Genomic DNA, 22,599 nt, shown 5'->3' with positions numbered 1-22,599 from the left:
ACAGATATCGCAACAATGAGGAAGTAAAAGAAACCATAATGGTTGACTACAATGGTATCATGATCCAGCAATACGCAATCCTTCATTAGTGCTGGGAACAGGAAGGATGCTTACTGGGCAAAACCATCTAAAAGATAAGATGAGATAGAAGCCAAACACTCACAATGCTGGTCTGACACCATCTGCAATGACATAGAGGCCGAGCTCAGTCCGGTTTCCCAGAGTGAGACGTAGACGTTACTCTCTAAATTTAACAGATCTTAATAGTTTTTAATTGTTTGAGGAGCAGCACTCACCATGAAGTACAGGACGGTGGTGATGTACATGGAGATCGGCTGCTTCGTGTCCTGCCTGTGCGGCTGGATCCTGGTGTGCTCCACTCTTCCCACAGAGTACTGGACTTTCTCCGAGGTGGGCAGCATCGTGTTGACCACCTCCAACTACTACTCCAACCTGTGGAGGGACTGCATCTCTGACACCACAGGGGTGTCCGACTGCAAGGATTACCCTTCCATGCTGGCCCTGCCTGGTAGGAAAAGTGAAATCTTTTTTATTGAGCTTTAATTCTCAGAAGTTGAAAAGATTTAGGGACTGTATGAAAATTATTGGAGTGGGGAGGGGCTGAATCATATATTTAGATATTTTTTTTTAAAAACAAGCCCCAAAACTCAGACTACCCTTCCTTTAACAAAAAGAAAAAATACCTTTCCCTTTTTCTGCCTCCCCCTCTAATAACTTTCAGACATTCCCTTAATGAATTTGGCTCCAGTTAAAGGTTTGCAGTGATAAAGACTTCCTGTTTCGACACAGTAAGAGTTCATATTAAAGCTTTTGCTGCCTGTTGTCTTTCAGTGTTCCTACACGCCTGCAGGGCGCTCGCTGTCTGTGCCGTCATCACTGGTTTCTTCGGAGGCGTCCTCACACTCGTGGGGATGAAGTGCACTAAAATAGGAGGGTCAGAGATTGCCAACGCAAGGGTGACCTTTGCAGGCGGTATAACCTACCTGGTTTCAGGTAAAAAAAAAAGATTTTCATCTTATTGATTATTAACGTTGTCTGAATGTTTAAACTAATGTACATGTACTGACAGGATTCTGTGGTATGATCACCTACTCATGGTGGGCCAACAGAGTCATAACAGAATTCGTGGATCCAAATTTCAGGGCACAGAAGTGAGTACTTTTTAAAGCAGTACGATTATTATTACTACCTGTAAGTGATATTTAAGAATAAACTCTTGATATACCTCAATACTTGCTGTTCAGATTTGAACTTGGAGCGGCAGTTTTCATTGGCTGGGGAGGCTCCATCCTTCTCCTCGCTGGAGGGACGGTGCTGACTTACTTCTCTGGAAAAGAAGGTCTACCATCAAGGTCAATATGACACCTATATTTCACTTTAACTGTTGTATTGCCTTTATTATCTATATCACTGACCTGTATGTTGGACCATATCAAAAGTCAAAAACCAGTAACAGCACTTCACCATCTGTGTCCAACTATATCAACAGTTCTACAAACGTCCCACGTAGACCGGCCACTTATGCCACTGCCCGAACCCGACGGACCTACATGCTGCCAGCCACGTCGTCCAGGGTGACACTGGCGCCACCGTTGTTCTATGAAGGCAGGACGAGCCGAACAACCAGAGCGACAAGGAAGACCGGTCAGACCTTCGGCAGGGACAGCTTTGTATGAGCTGTGAAAGGGACTTCAGAGACTTTAAAGGAATAGTTTGACATTGGGAAAAACTCTAATCTGCTTTCTTGCCCAGAATGAGATGAGAAGATCAATACCACTCTCGTGTCTGCATGTTCAATGTGGAGCTTGAGAGAGAGGTAGTTAGCTTAGCTTAGCATAAAGACTGGAAGTTCGCAGCCGACGCTCCGCCAGAGGGAAACAAAATCAGAACATTTAGACTTCTAAAGTTCACTAATTTATATGTTACATCTTGTTTGTTTGATCAGTACAAAAACCAAAGTGTAAAAATATATGTGGGACTATTTTTTGGAGGGAGACCCTTGGAGGACCACTACCACCTACAGAGGGAGGGTCAGATGGCTGATTGAACAAAACATTTATTAATTAGTGAGCTGTAGAGGTGCTGGTTATGTTCATGTCAGTCAACTGTTTACCCCTATGTGCAGTGTTTATGCTAAGCTAAGCTAACGAGCTGCTGGCTCCAGCTTTATATTCAGCACACAGACATGAGAGTGGTATCAATCTTCTCATCTAGCTTCAGGCTTTTGTATATATAGCCGTTTCTTGTCTTTCATCAGGGAGCGTCCACTGTCTATGGACCCTTCGATTAGTTCCTGTCTGTCTGCAAGCTGAAACGTTCAGTATAAAAAGAGAAGAAAACATTAATCTCTTCCAACTGGACAGCATCAAAGCATGTGATACCACTTTGTTTACAAATCTGTTCTAAAGTAAAATGTTTCACAATTCTTCAGCAGAGATTTATGCTTCATGCACCTTCCCAAATCTTTATGGCTGCTCTGCTTTCATCAGGCTGCTGTGGAGTCTGAGGTCCATTGATCAGTCTTGTGACTTATAGATAGCCACAGATATACTATGTGTACAAAACAATTACCACCATCTCTTCAAAAATGCTATCATATTTATTTTTGAGGCGATTCAGGATATTTATATATAATATAAATGACCATAAATATAAACATGCAACCAACTTTTCAGAAGCCATCAATGGTAGAAATTGAAAACACAACACTCAAATCTCTTCAGTCTCTTCATATTTATGGATAATTGGAAATAATTTAAAGTCAATCTAAAATGTAAATGTTTGTGAAGAATATTTTTTAACACTTAAACTTAATTAAGCCGTAATTGTGTTTCTCTTCTGAAACAAGCCCTCCCTTTGTTTCTCGGTGGCTTCATACACACAGCAGTCTGTCCTCTGCACCTGAACTTCTTCAGAGTCACCAGAAGATGGCGCTCAAAATTAGACAAAGAAACAACTGCTGATGTTTCATACATTTTGGTGGTGATCTATAACTCACTGATCAATGGTCAACCTCAGATACCGACCTGATGAAGGCAAGACAGCTGAAACGGTTCAATAAAGCAGGGTGAACTAGAGAGGAGTTGTACAGAGAGAGACATGGCTCAGGTGTACCTCTACCTTAAAATAGAATACATTTATTTCTTAGACAGCACTGACAGCTCTCCTATCACAGCCTGCCAGCACTCTGCAGAAGAGCCAGTCACACTCAACGAGGCCAGCGCTGTCAGAGCACGAAGCCGTCACAGCTGTCACTCTCCATGAAAACCCAGTTCATCATATTACAAATCAGTTTCATGGCTGAGTTAGCCGGTGGGAAGGAAGCTCTCACATTGAGGATTTTATGTCTGCTGTCCCACCGCATGACTAAAGACAACTACTAATAATTAATCACACTCGTAGATGGCAAATCATTAACTTATGTAGAAGAAGCAAAACCACAAAACCACACTACAGAAATACTCCATTGACTTAAAAGTCCAACATTCAGGAGGATCTATTGGCAGAATTTAATATTCACAGGTATGTTTTCATTAGTGAATAATCACTTGAAAATTGCAGAAGTTCCCCAGTCAGATCAATATAATTAATGTATTTATATGTAAGGTGAACTTGAATGTTGTAGTTGAGGTGAAGGTGCAGCTAATATTAACTACATCATATACTGTAGTTTCATCTCTAACAATACATCATGTTTTATAAACTGCTCATTGTCTCTAGTAACTGTAACTATTCAATAATTGTAGTGAAGTTAAAAGTACAATACCTTCTTCTGAATTGTAGTGAAGTAGAAATATAAAGTGGCTTGAGACGAAAATACTCAAGTGCAGTACAAGTTACCTCAAATTTGTGATTAAGTGCAGAGTAAATGCACCATTTCTCATATTTGATCACCCATAAATATAGTCTGCATGTCCGATTCTGCGTTTACTGTACATTCAGTACCACTGGGGTTGAGGACAAACATCTGTGAGTGAATAATTCTGTGGTGTTTCTGCATCCTGTTTATTTAGGAATTGTTTTGTGGCTTGAATTGTGTAGAACAATTTAACTTAAAATACTCACAGTCTATTTGATATATCATTTTATACATTTAAATCAGTGGAAGAAGTGTAGAATGTGAAAAAAGCGTTTCCATTTATCCTGAATTTTGCCTTTTAAATAGAACTTTATTCATCTGAAGAACAGAGACGTGTCTTTATTGTCTGCAGACCTGATAATGAAATTGATGTATGAAGTCTTGCATGGCTGGAAATGTGAATCATTTTATTAGACCAAAGCATGGAGGTGTGAAGAAAACTAGAAAAAACTATAAGAAAACTAAATAATTTGACAAATGTGTAATAAATCAATTCTTTGGTTATTTGTGTTTCACTGAAGATAGAAAGAACATTGAGGACATGTGCCTGGATCATCAAGTATGTATTCCACAGAGAAATCTTTTATTGCTTGTATAAATATTTTCTATACAAAATCACATCTCGTTGCTCCGTTTAACACATGAAGGAATTATAAAATTTGATGTACAAAATCTTAAACAAGCTACATACAGTGCCTCATTTAGAGTGCGGGTTATATTTCATTGAAAATACAAAACAGAATCTATTTCAGGTTCAACACTGAAAAGGTCTAAGGCAAGCAAAGAATTGGCACGAGGCATAATGTGAGACCGCTGGTTTATCTCTAACTCATTTATTAGATGGTCTTCTTTTCTATACAAAAACTATTTTGTAACCCTTTTGTTAAGTATTGCTCTTTCTGTCCATATAATAGGAGTATAAAACATGGCTGTTTGGCGTGGACTGTCGATGTCAGAGGAGTTCACTGAGGTCTTTATGTCTGTGCTTGGCGTAAAGCTACATCACCTGATCAGCTGTAGTGTTTACTGTGTTTATTGCTAATGTCCTCGGAGTCACTGATGTCGCTGAGGGAGCACAGGCTGCTCTTCAGGGTGCTTCCTGTTCCAGCTTCAGTCAGACCTGCAGTCAGGGACAGACAGATGTGTTTACTTTGCACACAGTACAAATCTTAAACACATCTGAGACCATCACCATCGCAACCTATTACAAAACTGCTCTTATACTCTTATACACCTATCCTGAAATAACTGACCTGACTTGGGACCCCTTCCTGTGGAGGTTCCCCAGACGCTGGTGCTGGGTGAGTCCAGGCTCTTCCTCAGTGGTCCAGAGCCCTGAGCTGGTTTAGACATCTCCTGTCTGTCCTCTAAGGAAGAGACCATCCACTCACTGCTCTCCTCTAGATCTGTGTACTGTTGCCACACAAAGAAACATTATTCAGAGCTTCTAGCAACTATTTAGTCCATAATAACAACACATGAAGTAGAAACATTGTACACCAGAGCTTTGCACTGAGGCCCCATCACAGAGCGAGTCTCACCGTGAGCTCCTGAACCTCGTCCTTCCTCTCTGGTAAGATGCTGACGCCCCCTGCTGGTTTCTTCACCGCTCTCCCTGCAAACTGCTTCTCCATTTTTCTGGCCAGGTCATTGATTTTGTTTTCTAACAGAAACACGATTCATAAAAAACACATTAATGTGGTTTCATTAATACGGTGATAGCGTCATGTCTTCCCCCTCATGTTCCTCTCTTTAGCTTAGCATCACAGGTACAGTTTTAAAGCCAAACATAGCATAAAATGAAATACATTAAATGTAATGCATACAACACAACTCGTTTCACTATTAAAAGTTAAAAGATCTGATCTAATATTGATTAACTAATCAGGACAAACAATATTATTTATATTTATATTATTTATGACTGAATGTCTGGTGTGAGCTGGCAGTTTTGGAGAGCGGACAACTCACCTTTACCAAAGTTTCTCTTGTCCACATTGCCGTTCTGGTCTTTGTGACTCTGGAGTTGTCTCGGGTCAATCTCCTGCAGCTCGCTGACCTCGGACCACTCGTCCTCTTCATCGCTCTTCATCTGTGTGACTGTGGTCTTGGTCACGCCACCCACTGACAGCCTGGTCTGCTGGGGGTTGGAGGAGAAAGAGTGCCTGACTGAAGCCGACCTGGCCTGGACCGGACTGGCTTTGATTTGGACGGGGGTCGCCTGGCTTAGTCTTGACAGAGGTGATTTGCCCCTCTGGTGTTTTTGGGGCTGTTCCTCCTCCATATCTGTGTCCTCTTCTTCAGAGTCCTCATCTGAACTGAAAGGGGGGGTCCTCAAGAAGCACAGAAACAGCTTTTTACTAATTATTCAACTGTTAAGGCAGTTTTTCCTTGCCCCCGTCGCCAAGTGCTTGCTCATGGTGGTACTGTCGGGTCTCTGTAAATAATGTTATAAGGAGTTCGGTCTAGACCTGTTCTATTTTAAAAGTGTCCTGAGATAACTTGTTATGAATTGACGCTATACAAATAAAATTGAATTAAATTGAATTGTGAATTTGTGAGAGAAATTTCATTCAGCTTCCTCTTGACTGTTTAAACTAAATTCTTATTTTCTTAAAATGCAGCCATTCTCCCTTAAAATTTCAGAAATATGATGTATGGTGAAACCTCTGATGCAGCTGCTTCTTTTATCACATTTGGTACAACACATTTACGAAGAACTACAGGAAACAGTTTCATTTTATGTAGTTTTTTCTTTACTTGGATGTGAGGTTCCTTAGAGCGGTCCTGGTGCTGGGTGTGGATGTCTTGGGTTGGGTGGTGGTCTTGGTCCTTGGCGCAGGCTGGGGTGTCTTTGGCTGTTTGACCCCAGGTCCAGACATCACCTGTGTTGCTCTGGAGGGCAGGCTGCTGGATCGAGGCCGGATCTGCAACACTGCACTCAAAAACAATTAACAAACAGAGTTAACGGATCAGTTGCTGACAGCGTGTCACAGCTTAAGTTAGTTTATGTGACGGCAAACAAGCTCTCACAGATTAGACGGACGCACATACAATCAAAACCAATTACAAGCCGCTAATGCAATAGTGGCTCTAGGGAACAATGTAGTGCTAGAGTGGTTACTACTGGTCTGTGCTCAGAGTAAGAACTGTGAGAGATGATCTCATGTGCTAAGAGGCTTTTTGATGACTCACCTTGAACGGATTGTCTGGATCTGGCCTGTGACTCAGGAGCAGGATCGCTGCCTCTCCTCTGACCACCCAGCTTCTGCTCCACAGTGCTGGCTATCTCCTCCCGCTGGCGCCAGTAGTCGGGCTTCCCCTTTGCAAAGCTGTCCCTCTTTGAATGCACCTTGGCCAGGATGGAAGTGAGCTCTTTGTTCTTCAGACCGGTCTGATCCTGAGAAGAGGTAGAGGAAATTATAACGGTTAAAGAGGTAAAAGAGCATTTAAGAGTGAACTTAAGCTTCCTAAACTCTACTTATTAGTGTGAACTCACAGGTTTGACTCCCAGGTTCTCCAGCTTCATAAGAACAGCCTGCTCAATATCTGGCCGCATATCTTTCTTGATGCTGGTGTTCCTTTTCAGAGCACTGGAGGTCGCCCTCTGTTTCTTTTCTGGCACAGGCTCGGGCTTCTTCTCCACTGACCTCCTCTCAGAGAAGCTGTTTGAGTCTGTAAAAGAGATCTCACTTAAAATCAGCCATTTATACACAATCTGGCTCCAATAACAGGCAGCAGAGGCAAAACACAGAAGAAAAAGAGAGCATGCATAGATAGAGCATGGTAGATGGATGTGACTGCAGCGGGGCAGGCAGAAGAGGAGAACGTCTACATGTTTGTTTGCCAAAAACAAGGCGACAAGATGATGGATGGATGGAATGATCAGCAATGTTGAAGTGGCAGGCGTCACATATATTATCACAGACCATGAGCTTGTTTTCCAAAAAGCTTTCTCCCTACTAAGGCCATGCCTTTCATGTCAGTGTGGACTAAGATGATCTCAGTCTGGACACACTTAAGGAAAAGGCCGCCAACAACAGACTGACGCATCCATGCAGACAGCATGCGGTCGACCGGCTCTGTTGGTTCTATTGTCTGTTTTACCTTTCTCCTCTTCTGACAGCTCCTGTATAGGATCCAGCTTAGGAGCACAGACTGTCTCCTCTAATTGGAAGGCACATGAGGTCAAAGGTCATTGGAAGTGAGATAAAATATGTGTTAAAAGAGGGTTCGGGTACTAATGTGGAGACAGCACTGCTTTATTAAGAGTTTTCTCTCTAAAACAGCATTATGTAAATCCTTCATGCATGAAAGCACATGCTCAGCCTCTCTGGGAGTGAGATTGGTTTTATATTCTAATCTAATAACTTACCAAGTACAACTCTCTTTGGTTTAGGCTCCGGAGCTGGTGCACTGACAATGACTGAAAAACACAGAACACAGTGAATGCATCAACATAATACATGCAGTTTCCTTTGGTGAAACACTTTTTTTTGATGATTAAATTCATACCTGGCACTTCCACTACTTTGGTGGGTGGATTTGAGGAAATATTCCTTATCTGCAAGTCAGAAAAAGGACAACTTGTTACACCATGAACATGCAGATTTTCCTGGATAAATAAACTCTTCTTTTGGCAGCTCCAAGTAAGAACCCTTTACAGTGTGTAACATTTAGGGAGGATCTATTGGCAGAAACTAAATATTGGCTATAGATAAGACTCTTATTTTCTTATTATCTGAGCATACGTGGACAATTATTTGCTTCCCCGGCAACCTTTCTGTATTGTCTGTTTCTCTGTTCCATTGTTGGTGGCTGTATCGGCATAAAGGCTTTCCACCTATATGGATTTTAACTTTAAATGCAATTTTACATGACGTGCATGTGAAACAACATATTCTGAGTTTTCAGTCACTTAATCCTCAATAACAGATTATGCACTGTGGCTGCTGTCAAATGTACAGTATCATCATCTCTCAATACAACACAATCTGAGCTCATGTAGCAAATACAGGATATCCTGAACAAGGGCTGACCCTCCGCCTCACTTCCTCTCTCGACATAATCACACTGGGCAGTGATGGCTGTGTGTGTGAGTGTGAATCAGTCTTAACCTGCTCCCTCTGGGCCTTGATGGTTTGCTCCTTCTCCTGCAGCCTCCTCGCCACCTCCTGCTGGAGCCTCTGGCTGTGCTCCTGTTGCTCGGACACAGACGACTGCATTCTGCTCAGCTCGTTCAGTAACTGGGAGACAAAAGGAAGACGAGGCATTTTCCAGCTGGCTGATTTCTAACAAAAGACGCTTTAATGGAATGATAATTATGACACACATTAAAAAGATACCTGATTCTTTTCAGACTCGTGTTGGGCCTTTATTTCCTGCAGCCTGGATTCCCACTTTTTATCCTAGAAGAGAAGATTTTTTGACTCAAAATAACTTATTTCACTTTTACATATATTAAAACAATATCTCTCTGCTACACCAACCTGTTTCCTCATCTGGTGTTCCAGCTTTTGGATGGCTTGTATCTGCATCTCTTTGTAGTTGTCCAGATCTCTCTCTGGCTGTGGGTGAACAGGACTAGCTGATTTTTCATGCTTGGCTGTCTGATTCTGATTTGCTTCCTATAAATGAAAATACATGTGAAATAGTGACAATAAATTAATAAATAAAGCATATCCTGAAGACCAGATTACTATAATGTAAATAAACATCCTTTTCGTACATTGAGAGCCTGAATATTCCGGGTGTAAAGAAATTCCATCTCCCTGCGTATGCCATCCCTGCTGTCTTCTATCTTTCTGTCCATGCGTGCCATCTCCTCAGCCTTAAAGCGGTCCATTTCTCTCAGCAGGTCTTTGTGAATGGACTGCTGCTCTTTTTCCTGGAATCACAACAGAAATGAAAAAAGAGCTCAGTCACTACGAAAGAACAAACGTCTGAGAGGAGAGTTGAAACTTATATATACTTTTTAAGGCATTAAATCCTCACATTTGAGTGGCTGATTAATAAATCTATCACAGTGGTGTGTTTTTCCTACCTGAGCTGTTTTGGCTTGCAAGTCATGTTGCTGCTGAACAATCTGCTCCTTCAGACTGCTGATCTCTGATTTGAGGCTTTCAATCTGAGACTTCTTCTCACTGTCTGACCGTGTCTCTGGAAGGAAGTAAAACCAGTTAAACATAAGATCCTGTATGTAACAATACAATATGAGGGAATGCTTCATCTTTCACCTGCGCATACATCTTCATAAAACTCCATCCTTATACTGTTTAATGCGTCTTCCTAACAATACCTTCAGGTCGTGTAATATCACACTACTGCTCTCTGTCCCTCCTCTATAGTGCTCAGCAAACCTTTTTGACTTACGGGTCTCATACTCGTCAGGGTGGCGGCGCTGCATGTGATTCTGGAGAAAGGAGGAATTGAGGAAGGATTTATCACACTGCGTACACTAAGAAGAAAACAAAAAGAAAGAAACAAAAAACATGTATTAATATATCACAGTGTGCATGTTTGACAAAGAAAAGCAAATGAATATGCCGACTCATTCTTTGAGGAAACAGGAAAACTGAAAGGACAATTTTGATGACCTGAAGTATCGGTGAGATATTGGTGATACAGTACTTTAACATATAACATTATATAGACAATTATATTACAAACTGCAACTTAAGCAAACACCTGCACTAAAAGATAAATAAAACACAGGAACATTGAGAAGCATTAATTTGATACAGTACAGAGACTGTTGTGTTTTTTGTATTTGTCACTTGTTTCCTACATTAGCATTTCGTTATGCTGCACATGTTGTCAAATTGGTGAAGTTTTCTTCATTTAGTTGTGTTTTATCTATTTGTATATGTTTTCTTTGGCTGCAGTATGTTGATCTCTCAGGGCCACATAGTATTGACTATATAGTAGCAACTGCGATTAACTATTATTATTTTCATTACTGATAAATCTGCAGATTTGATCAACTATTCAATTCATTGTTCGGGCAATAAAACATCAGAAAAAACATCCATCATAATTTCTGAAATAAAAAAAAAAATTGATCTTTTAGTCTAACCAACAGCCAAAAACCCATTAAATTCACTATAAGACAATATAAGAAAAGCAGCAAATCGCTTTTTCCAACATGTGAGAACACATCTGACATAAACAATCTCCTGCTACATGTGTGAAGAGACAAATTCAGACAATGTTCATATGTGAAAACGTCTATAAAGACTCTGATTAGGCTCCAAACAGGAGCAGCCGCTGAGTTCAGGCATGTGTTTCCAAACAGACAGATAGCGTGAGTGATGTTGATTCGTTCCCTGCAGCAGGCGTCACCACACTCCAGCTCTCTAACACTTTGCATCCACAATAGATGCTGCATCTGCCCTACACACACACACACACACACACACACACACATCACACGCTACATTTAACTCCGCCGCTCATTGTGCATAGGACTTCATTCAATGTTAAACCCGCTGCTACTGATATCTTGTCACAGCATATGGTGGCAAAGATTCAAAGGCAGTCACATGACACGGCGACGTGTGCCGCCACAGTGAGTGCGCCTGTAAGTGATGCAATTACATTAGGGTTTGGAATAACTGTGGAAATTGGGAGTGGAATTAAATTAGCCCTCAAAGAGAGCCCTGCGTGTTTATTTGGTGGAAATGTGGACTTCAGCTAAGACCGGCAACAAAATGCCAAAGGTCCTCAAAGGACACAAACACATGGCCTCTCTATCAATTATTGAGCCACCTCTGTTAGCTGAGCTTCTAGCGCACACCTAGCAACCACATGCTGTCATGACACACTATATCTGTTGCCTTGGCAACTGCTTGGCCAGGTCAGTGGCAGCCTTACACTTGACGAAGAGAGGGAGATTTTTGATTTGTGCTATAAATAACGTAATGGGAAGTGAGCTACGCTGCCTAACAGAGACTTTACTTACAGGAAAATGCATCCAACAAATAAACAATATCGGAAATACACAAATGTCTTTAAGAACACTAAAAAGGACAGATTGCTGTGCAAGGACGTGTATATAAGGGAGGGGGAGGTGGGAGTCAACCAGTCATCTTGATTACTGCTCTTGTCACCCTTTTGTAAGTGGATTAAAAAAAACTAATTGCCACCAAATGATACCATCTGTTCTGCAGCTCTAAATCCTCTAAAAGCGTATTATAACCATACCAAAACCACACAGCCATGGCAGGTTTTACAGCACGTAACTACAGTTTTTAGAACCAGTATTTGGTCAGGCTCTGATAAAAACCTTCAACTATTTCCCTTTTCCCCTCCATGTGAAATGCACAAAGCCGGAGCTGTGAATAGATCTGGGGAACAATGACAGAGTGGGGGCCCTGAGGAGGAGGAGGCGGAGCGTAGGCGGTGGGGGTGATGGAGCTAGCCGTCTACTTGCAATACATACATGTGAAATGCAAATGGTAACCGATACCCCCCCAGAGAGTGAACGTTTAGCGTGTCAGCAGTACCTTATGGCTGCTGATGATTCGTGGCGCGAGCAAGGACTGCTGGGTGCGAATAACCTTCTTCCTCTGCTTGAGCTCGGTGGTCAGCATTTTCACTTTCTCCTCCTGCTTCTTCTGCTGAGCCAGCAGCTGCTCGCGCTCCCTGCCGGCCGCCGCCAGCCTCTCCTCTGCAGCGCGCAGATTGAGGGTGAGGAATTCCTGACAGTGGAGGAGCCACTCCACCGTGAGCTGGGCCAGCCGCAGTAGCTTAACCAGAGCCGGGTCCACGGGGCTCTGGCACCGCTGGCATCGCTCCCCATCTAAGCTGCAGAAGGTCACTGTGCTGATGTGGTCTTGCAGAGCGTCCACATCCAGCTGACTCACCACCAAGTCTATGTCCACTGCGTTGATTCGCCGCCAGTCAACGCTCTCCCTGCGCGGGCGGAACTTAAAGGGAAGGACGGCGGAGGCTCCGCTGGATGGAGTCATGCCTGGTGCAGGTACAGAGTGGCCGTTTACAGAGTGCTGGCTGAGCGGGGAATTCAGGAGGGACGGGATCCCTGCTGATGAGTGGGCCCCCTGGGTGTCACTGGAGATGGGGTAGTAGACTCCGTCGTGAAATGGCTGAAACAAAGACAGATCTTAAAATCCTCTTTTCAAAACAGGTACACCAATAATACGAACCTAAATGATTCACATAAGCATCACATTTACACACACACACACACACACACACAGAAAGAGAGTGAGAGAAAGAAAAGGAGACAGCCTGCAGCATCTGCTTTACCGAGGTAAAACCAGCGGAGCACAGATTCCTCCACTGCCGCTTCTATCTACCTATAATTCGGCCTCTGTCCTCACGCTGCCGAGCTCTCCTTACCATCTTCGACTGATTTCGCCTTCCCGGGGAGAAAGAGCCGTCGTTGCTCTCCGGTTCCGCCCCCTCTGCAGGCGGCTCAACGCGACAACGCCGAGGCAGGGCGTCCGCCGCGTTACCATGGAGACGGAAACGAGCGTCCCCGGGGAGATCAATGTTGTGAAAACACTGCGGGCAATCAGCAAAATGTTTCCCTACAGAGTGCGGGAGAAGAGCTGTGTCCTGTGGGGGGGGGGTTAAAAGAAAGCAGTACATGTTGTATTATATTTATATATATATTTATATAATATCCCCTTTGACAAGTAGTGTGTGAAAGCTAATTAAAAAGCAACCTAACTTACCTGCTAATGCGCAGGAGGAGGTTTTAAAATGGTTTCCTGGCTGAACAACAAATAACCGCTTTAATCTCTTGGTATCACGTTGCTGAGACAATCATTGCATGTCGGGGCAGGCTGTCTATCCCCTCGCTTGACCTTAACCTAAACAAAAAGGCACACATGTTTGAACTTGTCTGAGCAACTACAAGTTAAAAAACAATAAATAAATGGAGCTTTTTTGTTTTTTTTTTCTCCCCCTTCAGTCTCAGTTATGTTAGCGGACATGTTTGAGTCAACGCGATGGGCAGAAACTTTAAACAACATTAAAACAGTAATTACACATCAGCCAGTAATTAACACTGTTAGATGTTAAAGTTATATATCGCAGGACGCCGTTAAAACAACTTACCGGACGGTTTGTGTTATTAATTCATTCGCTTTTTTAAAAAGTTTTTCTGACGACGGGACCCCAGACGGGTTGAGGGTGACGTAGCAGCTGGTCTCCACATTCCTAAATCCGTGCTCGAGACCGCCATGACGACAGCGGCAGTTACTACTCAACATCCGGCTGTGCCTTCAAAATAAAACGCTGATGGCTGATTAGGGAAAGAGGGAAAGGGAAGACTGAAAATCTAAACTACATTTAATATGAATCTGAATCTATAAATTCAGTTCAAAGGGGCTTTACTGGTTCTCTCACTCTTTATATTTATATTTCTATATAGTGGCTTCTTTATACTGACTCTATTTTACATCTTTTTATCTTTATTTATATTTTTCTACACTTCATTGTGATTTTTACGCACCAGTGTACCAAAACAAATTCCTTCTATGTATGAAAGCTACGAAAACTTACTTGGCAATAAACCTGATTCTGAAATTACATTGCCAAAGCGAGTGTAAAATATATATGTACAGATTAGTAAAAAAAAACCATAAAATAAGAAAAGTAGACTTGCAGTTTAAAAAAAATACAAATAAGTAAGAATTTAAAAAGTAAGATTGCTTATGCATGTATTTATATCACTAACACTGATTCTTAAACCCACCACCCACCCTGAATATATTTGTTACATGAATCAGTTTCCAATGATTTTTTTTTTGCATATTTCTGTACAGCTCTTTCGTTTTTATATATTTGTATATATTGGCTCCTTCCATTGTCTCTATTTGTATCTTTACTTATATTTTTCTATGTTTAATTGTTATGCACCAAGTTACCAATGCAAATTCCTTGTATGTGACAACCTACTTGGTAATAAACCTGATTCTGATCGTGTGTGTGTGTAGGTCACTCACTGTCCCTCAGGCTGTGGCTTGTTAATACATATTTGGCAGCAAGATACGCACTTCTCCTAGGATTATTTTTAATTTTTAGTAGTCATTGAGATTGTTGAAATCTGGGATTACAGAGTTTAATTTGTTAAAATAAATGTTCCTTACAAAATCAGATGTTTTACATTTTTACATTCTTGGTTCAATCTGGCACATTTACATACACTAAACAGTTTAATATAGGTGAATAAAAGGGCTCTTAAAAGACTTAAGAAAGTGTTTTACAGCTTGATTCATTTGCCATTCAGGGTGTGGAGGGTTACTTTAAAATTTTATCCGATTCCAATCCGACCTGTTAAAATATGTAGTCAGTAACCCGATCCAAGTATCACAATATTAAAGTAACTTAACTAGGTTACCTTGTAATTTAAACACCAAATATGCAAATAAAAAACATAAGAAAAAAGATACCAATAACAAGTGTATTTTACTAAAAGTACCAGTAATCTGATTACATCTTCTTCTATAACTGTAATGGATTACAGTTGCCTTTTCTGTATGCTGATCTGGAGTATTTTAATAATGAGGTTTTTCATTCATTCATTTAATTCCTTCTATTGTTGTATTTGACATGTTCCCCTAATACGTTATATATATGGTTTTCATACTTTGCATACATACAATATGTTATGCCAGTTATGCCATATAAGATCTATTTTTATTTATTTTAATTTTAATCTGTAACACTAACGCACGGTGCCTTTCCAGACAGACCTTTACTTTGACGGTTATGCTCCTTATTTCCGGTGTTACTGTAGCACATTGACGCGGGTCGCGGTGAGAAGGGGGGAAGGGAGCAGCAGACCGCTGGGCTTTGAAATGGGGGAGACTAAAAAAACAGGGATGAGGGAGTCGGGGTTGTAGGCGGTCCCCACTTCATTTAAAACCAAATAAAAACACAATTAAAAACAACGGAAGTGGAGAACAGACCGAAATACTGACACAACCTCTAACACAGCTCCAAGGATGCGAGTGAATATGGAAAAAAGTTAAAGACAGATTTAAATAGGTGTGCTAGTGTGGTGTAGGGGCTCCCCCTTGTGGCTGAAATGGTATCCGACTCTTCAACCCCCTTATTATATACAGAGGTGGAAAAAGTATTCAGACCTTTAATTAAAGAAAAAGCAAGAAAGTTAGTTTAACAAACTACTTAAGTACAAGTACAGAAGGGTTATCAGCAACATGTACTTAAAGTATCAAAGTAAAAGTACTTGTTATGCAGAAATATGTCTCCTGTGACTAATATATTATGAAATAATTATTCTAATTTTAATACTGATGCATTAATGTGTAAGTATTTTTGTAAGGTTGGGAGCCACTATAGATGCATCGTATTTCCTAGACTCAAACCTTTTTTTACATGTATTTATTTATGTAAAATCTTATTCTGAAAGATAAATAGTGGAGCAGTAGAAGTATAAAGGAGCAGACAAGGGAAACACTCAAAAGGTACATTTAAACTGTCTTTCAAGCTGTAATATATAATATTTCACATTAAAATGTCTATAAACACAAGACCTTATGTTCTATATATAGTTGAGTTGTGTACTTACATTATCCCAAATTAACAACTCTCAATGATCCCACGCTGCTTCGACAAGTGTTGTATTTTGTTGTTGTTTTGATGTCAGAGACCCCCCCAACAGTAGAAATTACATATTGTACATTAAAGTAAATGTAGTTAGTTACTTTCCAATGCAAAATAAGATTTAAAATGTAACTTTATAACATTTACGTTGCCTTCATTTTTTTTCAAGGATATTGTGAAAATCATATCGAGTATAGAAATATACAGAGATACCTATTAAGAGTTTTTGTAAAGCAAGAGGTTAAAGGTCACTCAGATCACACAACATATCCTGTCGCAGGTGTTCTTTGTGATTTTGACTAGCCAACCTTTGAACATCTGATCTGTGCAGATGTTGTGATCAGTGGATTTCCTCTCTAACACGTGCATCATTTCACCAACGGAGGTCAGTAGAGATCTGATGTGGGCTCTCTGCGGGCGCTGTGGCTTCATGGTGGAGGAGTGATGGCGATTGCTCCCTCCTGGCCTCCTTCCTCTGTCAGAGGAGATGCTGCCTACTGCTGCTGTGATGGAGAGCAGCTGCAGGAGGCGACACAGTCCCTCGCTTTAATGGGGAGCAGCGCGCAGCAGGGTGGATCCACACACTTGCACATGCACGTACGCTGCTTGTATTCAAGGATCAGTCTTCAAATTGTTCTTTGGATGTGTCTTTTAAGCCCAAGATTAAAGAGTGATTCGCATTCAGGACAATGCAGATGCTGGCACAGCACTAAAAGAAAGTGAAACAAAGTGTGAAGCTGGGATGAGAGTGTTTTATTTTAAATCTGTCAAGAAACAACCTGCATGGGCACATCCCAGTGTGTTGAACCCTCCATCAGAGTCCCACTGCTGGAAGAGGCCGACTGTGTGCCATTTCCTCGGCCAGTCCCCAGACGACTTCAGTCGAGTCCTGATAAATAGAGATTTTAATTCCTCCGGACAGGGCCTGTGACTGTCAGGATAGCCTGAGGCGGGCAGGGGAGACTCTTCCTCACAGGCTGTGTCCGGGTAAAGACAGGCAGCTCTCACCAGCGGCATCACAATGAGGCAGTGAAGTTCAGCTGTAGGACGAGATGTTGATGCGCTTGTTTCTGGAATCCCAGCTAGACTAGTGCAGTTTTATTCCCCTCCCTGCACTCACTGTAGCCTCAAGGCCAGAGTTATGATATTTACTTGAAAATAAAATCCACACTGTTTGATAAGAGTTTACCAGAGCAAGAGACGAACACGTGGCCAGAGAAGTTGCGGCCTTGCATTAGTCATTCAGTAAAAAGGAGCAGGGGTGTGTGGAGGAAGAGGAGCGGACCTCTTGAGATGAGTAAGCACAGCCCTACACTCAATTTACTGCTTGATTTATGAGTTCATTTCCAGCACGAAGTTCTCAGCGGGGGTGAGGTGGTATATCTTTCCCACTATAGGTAGCAGTGGCTCCACTTCCCAATCCCCCATGAGACCCACTCTCACCACTCTGGGCCTTAGTGGGACTATAAATAATGGCCGCTGTAACAAGTACATATTGAACACAGAGAGAGGGGAGAGGATGCAGAAACATCTTTATTCATGAAGGAGGTTCTTATCTTCCCCTGCAGAGGACGGGATGGATCCAGACCACTCTGCATACTGAAAATGCTGCGTACAGTAATGCTTACTGTATCTCCGCTCTCAGATAAACATCTTCAGATATTCTGTAGAACCAGATGATGAAACGGTGAAAAGAAACCTTTGATCCAGCTGTTAGTCTGTCTGTCTGTGCGCGTGCACAGGCAGCTTATAAATCAAGGAGAGATGAAATCCAGTGACTTTAATCTTTCAGAACAGTTAGAGGAGATGCAGCTTATGAGGAGGAGCTGAACGTTGCCACGGTGACTCGCATCTCAGGGACAACTTTCCTTTAAATGAGCTTGAGTGATTCAGTAAAGGGGAAATACTATAGAAGATTCAAGGTTATATTATTGTCCTTTACAATGCAGGGTTGTGTATCGGCAGGAATTTGGAGGTACAATACGTTGCATCACAATACGGGGTTACGATTCAATATATTACGATGCAGCAGGGAGATATATTGGGATTTATTTTAATCTAATCTATGAACATAGCTCTAGATTACATTCACAACACTGTTATGTCGCAGTTAGGGGTTCAATATTTCGATATTTTCTTACACCCCTATAAGGTTGTTGAAGGAAAAGAAAAGAAGTTCCCTTTATGCTACTTTAAATTAAAAATTTAAATATATATAAAATACTTAATGAGTCATATAAATAAAAATAAACAATTTGTATGATGAATTGTTGAGGAAGACTTTTCCAGTCTCACAGTCGGAGGGAAGAAGCTGTCTTTAAGTCTGGTGGTACGACAGCGGAAGCTTCTGTACCTCTTCCCAGATATCAGCAGGGTGAGCAGGCTGTGGCTGGGTGGGTTCTGTCTTTCACTTTCCTTTGGGCTCTGCAGGCACCTAACCAATATCACACTGGGCAACTGAGTACCAATGTTCTTGTGGGCGGTTTTAATCACCCGCTGCAGAGTCCTCCTCTCCTGAGCCGTGCACATCCTGTGGCTAGTTTGTGATGTTTCCAGTCAGGATGCTTTCTGAACCAGGCTGGAGATGTGAGATGACCATCAGTCTCTGGGATGCTGATCATTTTCCATGCCACACAAAACAAAGTAAAGACGTGTATTTCCAGAAGAAAGCAGCACAGACCTGCCCATAATTTGTTTTTCACGAGAAGGTAGAAGGAAACCTATTTTTTTAGATAAACACGCTTTGTCAACGCCAAACTGGAAAACAACCAACTGAGCCTGAGGGTGGAACCATGGGCAGATCTCGTCATCCCCATGGAGGTTTTATATGAGCTGGATACTGGACTCCAACACTGCACCCATTCACTAAAGTGAAAATTGCTGAGCCCATGAGCCAAAAACGTTTTCTAGCTTCCAGCTTTGCTGACTCCACTGGGACAAATTGAAAATGGCAGTAAAGCTGAGTGGCCGCACCGTACCCAGCTCTCTTCATACATCCACGAGTTTAATGGAGGAGGATAAGCTAATGCTAGCAGATGTCCGCAAGGTAGACATAGAATATATTGCCAACATGTCTTATCTGTTTTATTATTAGTATTTTTTGGGTTTTACTTCATTTTATTTTTTTTTATCATTTTAATTGTCTGATTTAAATGCATCAGTCTTTAAATGTTTTAATCCCAGTTCAACCATATAAAGTACTCTATAACTTAGTTTTTGCTGTATAAATAAAGTTCATATTACCCTCATATTGCAAAAAGTGTTACGTAGCCTACAATTGTGCGTTTCACACGTGTTTGGGGGCTTCCTCTGTTAGCCCCTTCTTTAACGTCACAACTTGACAACTGTAGGACAGCTCTAAGGCCTTGTGGACATAACGGGAACACGCCTCGATGTCCATAAATCCATGAGATTGGGATTGGGCTCTATGTGAGACTACACGGTGGATACAGTTTGCTGTCCATAACGTTACTACTCCTCACTTTGTTTTCTGTGTTGTGATTTCCTTTTTATTCAAATTACATATCACAATGAAAAAACAAGGCAGGTACAGGAGAGGCGTGAAGTGGGAGAGGAGCGAGTGATTTGTAAGTAACGTTTCACATCATCCATCATTACCGCTTTGGCCATTATTATTTAACAGGCGGTTAATTAATTATTATAATTACAGTTTTTTAATTTAGGCATCCAACGTCTTCCATAAATAAAAAGGTCTGACAGGCCTGTGTTGTTAATGCTCACAGATGTGGGTGCATGGCAGTGCCAGCCTGCTCCCTTTTACACCACTAGAATCCAGACAAATGGAAGTGTCAGCTCAGCAAGAGTGCTCGCCACTGCCCGGCCAACTTAAAGCTGAGCAGAAATCTAGCCTACAACTGCCCACTGGTTTTCATCTCAGACACTTTGTTGTCTATTTTCAACGAGGCAGCCGCAGGGGTCACAAGTGGTGAATCAGCCTTGTGGGAAGGAGAGATGAAAGAGCGCTGCGGTGGGGAGGGGAGAAAGAGAAGCATCCCACCGTTTCCTTTTATTGTCCCCTATGAATGTTGCTCAGGTCATAAGAGTTACCAGCACTAAAGAATTATATATAGCAGACAAATGATGAGGTTTGCACCAATTCTTTCTCATCCTCCCACTGAGCGAGGAGGCCCGGGCTCTATAGGGCAAATCAGCCACTGCAGCAGCAGCGGATCCTTTGGAGGAAACACAGGTAATGGAGATCGACTATATGGAGAGAGTAATGTATGATGAATGTGCTCATGGGTATAAAACTTAACTCAGACTTTATTGTGAGACAGTATAAAATCCTGCTTGTGTCTGCAGCATTACCAAACCCTGCACATTTCCTCCCGGACCATCCTTTGGATTACTGTTTGTAAAAGTTAAGGCGTCGACTTTATTCACATGGCAGCCAATTTGGACACTTGAGGCCAGGGAATGTCTGAAACCAGCTGGTTCCTTTGAGAGGTCGAGTTTTTCGCTGTCCAGAAGGCAGGGATGAATATTGAGAGTTATATGAGAAGATTGATATAGCGTGCCCATATTTTCAAACCTCCAAACCGGGACCCTTAAAAGTGTACCACACATGCATACACCATAGGGCCATATTTCAGCACTTAGCACACCTACTGTGTGCACCTTTCAACACCGTGGACACCATGAATTCAGCATTCTGTCAGGTACTTTCCAGAGGAGTACCGTGAGCACACTGACAGGTTCGGAAAGAGCTGCAATGCCTATGACAGCCCTAACAACGATTGATTGACACGCATACAGACCAATCAGTGTTGAATTCAGACATGTGGTGCATTGTTTATGCTTTTATAGGGGGTTAGGTGTGGGACAGAGGATGATAAATATCTATGTAAGTGCGGAAAACAAGTATAATTTTATAATTATTGTTTTAATTGTGGTGAAATCTGGGACAACTTTTTACAGAACAGGCACAAACCAGTTCTGTCTGTTAAGTATGAAGCTAGAATATAAGAAGACAGTTAGCTTAGCTTTGCATAGAGACTGGAAGCATACTGGAACAGCTAACCTCACCTTGCATCACCTCTAAAGCTCAAATAATAACATGTTTTGTCTTCATTAATATGTCTTTTCACTAGATTAAGCCATGTACTCATTTGCATATCCATGACCTAACTATTTACATAATATGAGGTCTTAAGAAATAAAAGTTATAGATAATGAAGTTACACTCAACTGACTCTAACTAGCTTATCATTAACCATTCTCATTTTTCAAGCTGCTTTTATAAATATGCATCTAAATCTCTCATTAAAAAAAACAATCTGAAGGCTGCTATATAGACTGTGGAGCTCAAGTGTCATTAATAGAGACGATCCAGACACTCTTTTATAATCTGTATTCTGAGAAAAAGGATCATTTGAGAGGATCTATTGGCAGAATTTTAATTTAATATTCAGAGATTTGTTTTCCTTAGTGTATAATCGCATGGACATAAGAATAGTTGTGTTTCCCTTACCTTAGAATGAGCTGTTTTTATCCACAGATGTTTCTACAGTAGCCCAGAACAGACAAACCAAACACTGGCAGTAGACAGGAAGCAGGGGAAGCAGTTAGCCCTGTAAAACCACAAATTGTCATTTTTAAATGTCCATTCTTACAGAGAAACAAACAAGATAAAAGATGTTAATTTGTCAGCTTTAGGTGCTGGTGGGTTGATTTTTTCTTAACCTTTGGACAGCTTTACGTTAAGCTAAGCAGATCACAATCACAATAGTGGTATATCTTCTCACAATAGTGGTATATCTTCTCATTTAAATCTTGGCAAGAAAGTGAATAAGCCCATCATTTTAATAGATTCCTAGAACAGTATTTTTGCGTCACGTTTTGTGAGAAAATCCAGAGAAACAGCTTGTCTCTGTGCTTTGTGTCACTTGTTTTAATTGCTAATTTTGTAGGTGCACTTTGGCACCTTGTGTTTCTCAACCGGTGTATGTGAATGATGATAAAAACAGCACTGTAGGAACTAACAGGAAAGCAACAAGGAGGAATCTAATTTTTGTTTCACAGCTGCTCAGGCGCAGCTTCAGGCAGCTAAAATAGAACCTTGTTATGACATTAGCATTTAAAGGAGTTTCTACACCATTGCT

The 22,599-nt window shown here is 41.5% G+C and overlaps 2 protein-coding genes and 1 long non-coding RNA gene across 8 annotated transcripts in view; 1 reads left to right on the top strand and 2 right to left on the bottom strand.

Annotated features, from left to right (window-relative positions):
• Nucleotides 1–178: 178 nt before the first annotated feature.
• LOC127378654 (claudin-10-like) lies at nt 179–4,315 on the top strand. The gene is made up of 5 exons (XM_051427753.1): nt 179–529; nt 853–1,014; nt 1,091–1,172; nt 1,266–1,373; nt 1,511–4,315. The coding sequence occupies exons 1-5, from the start codon at nt 298–300 to the stop codon at nt 1,695–1,697; spliced, it is 771 nt and encodes a 256-aa protein (XP_051283713.1). The 5' UTR covers nt 179–297; the 3' UTR covers nt 1,698–4,315.
• A 117-nt stretch (nt 4,316–4,432) lies between these two features.
• Nucleotides 4,433–14,291, bottom strand: dzip1 (DAZ interacting zinc finger protein 1). Of its 5 annotated transcripts, none has more exons than XM_051427747.1 (20): nt 13,964–14,291; nt 13,579–13,716; nt 13,241–13,459; nt 12,385–12,984; nt 10,253–10,292; nt 9,924–10,039; nt 9,609–9,767; nt 9,370–9,507; nt 9,226–9,288; nt 8,998–9,126; nt 8,396–8,444; nt 8,256–8,306; nt 7,988–8,047; nt 7,380–7,555; nt 7,076–7,280; nt 6,641–6,815; nt 5,852–6,213; nt 5,422–5,543; nt 5,134–5,293; nt 4,433–5,000 (listed from the first exon to the last, which is right to left on the bottom strand). In XM_051427747.1, the coding sequence occupies exons 3-20, from the start codon at nt 13,241–13,243 to the stop codon at nt 4,891–4,893; spliced, it is 2,718 nt and encodes a 905-aa protein (XP_051283707.1). In that variant the 5' UTR covers nt 13,244–13,459; nt 13,579–13,716; nt 13,964–14,291; the 3' UTR covers nt 4,433–4,890. The 5 variants fall into 5 exon arrangements, with proteins under 5 accessions (XP_051283707.1, XP_051283706.1, XP_051283710.1 ...); XM_051427746.1 differs by having other exon boundaries at nt 10,253–10,337; nt 13,964–14,272; XM_051427750.1 differs by having other exon boundaries at nt 10,253–10,337; nt 13,148–13,459; nt 13,964–14,268.
• A 1,050-nt stretch (nt 14,292–15,341) lies between these two features.
• Nucleotides 15,342–22,599, bottom strand: part of LOC127378516 (uncharacterized) — a 37,385-nt gene continuing 30,127 nt past the window's right edge. For both annotated transcript variants that reach the window (XR_007888062.1, XR_007888063.1), the window contains one exon: nt 15,342–22,068. This is a non-coding gene — a long non-coding RNA (uncharacterized LOC127378516). The remainder of the gene's footprint in view (nt 22,069–22,599) is intronic.

Source organism: Dicentrarchus labrax, unplaced genomic scaffold (genome assembly GCF_905237075.1).
Source record: "Dicentrarchus labrax unplaced genomic scaffold, dlabrax2021, whole genome shotgun sequence".
NCBI classification, from domain to species: domain Eukaryota; kingdom Metazoa; phylum Chordata; class Actinopteri; family Moronidae; genus Dicentrarchus; species Dicentrarchus labrax.
Note: the sequence above shows the minus strand (reverse complement) of the source record. Positions and strands in the feature narration are given on the sequence as shown.

Excerpts from the sequence above, each read along its gene's own strand:
- LOC127378654 (XM_051427753.1), top strand. The coding sequence starts at position 298 with ATGAAGTACAGGACGGTGGTGATGTACATGGAGATCGGCTGCTTCGTG. Across the intron at positions 530-852 it reads TTCCATGCTGGCCCTGCCTG|TGTTCCTACACGCCTGCAGG; the intron begins GTAGGAAAAGTG and ends GTTGTCTTTCAG. Across the intron at positions 1,173-1,265 it reads CCAAATTTCAGGGCACAGAA|ATTTGAACTTGGAGCGGCAG; the intron begins GTGAGTACTTTT and ends CTTGCTGTTCAG.
- dzip1 (XM_051427746.1), bottom strand. Across the intron at positions 10,040-10,252 it reads CCCTGACGAGTATGAGACCC|AGACACGGTCAGACAGTGAG; the intron begins GTAAGTCAAAAA and ends ACTTCCTTCCAG. Across the intron at positions 8,307-8,395 it reads CAAAGTAGTGGAAGTGCCAG|TCATTGTCAGTGCACCAGCT; the intron begins GTATGAATTTAA and ends TGTGTTTTTCAG.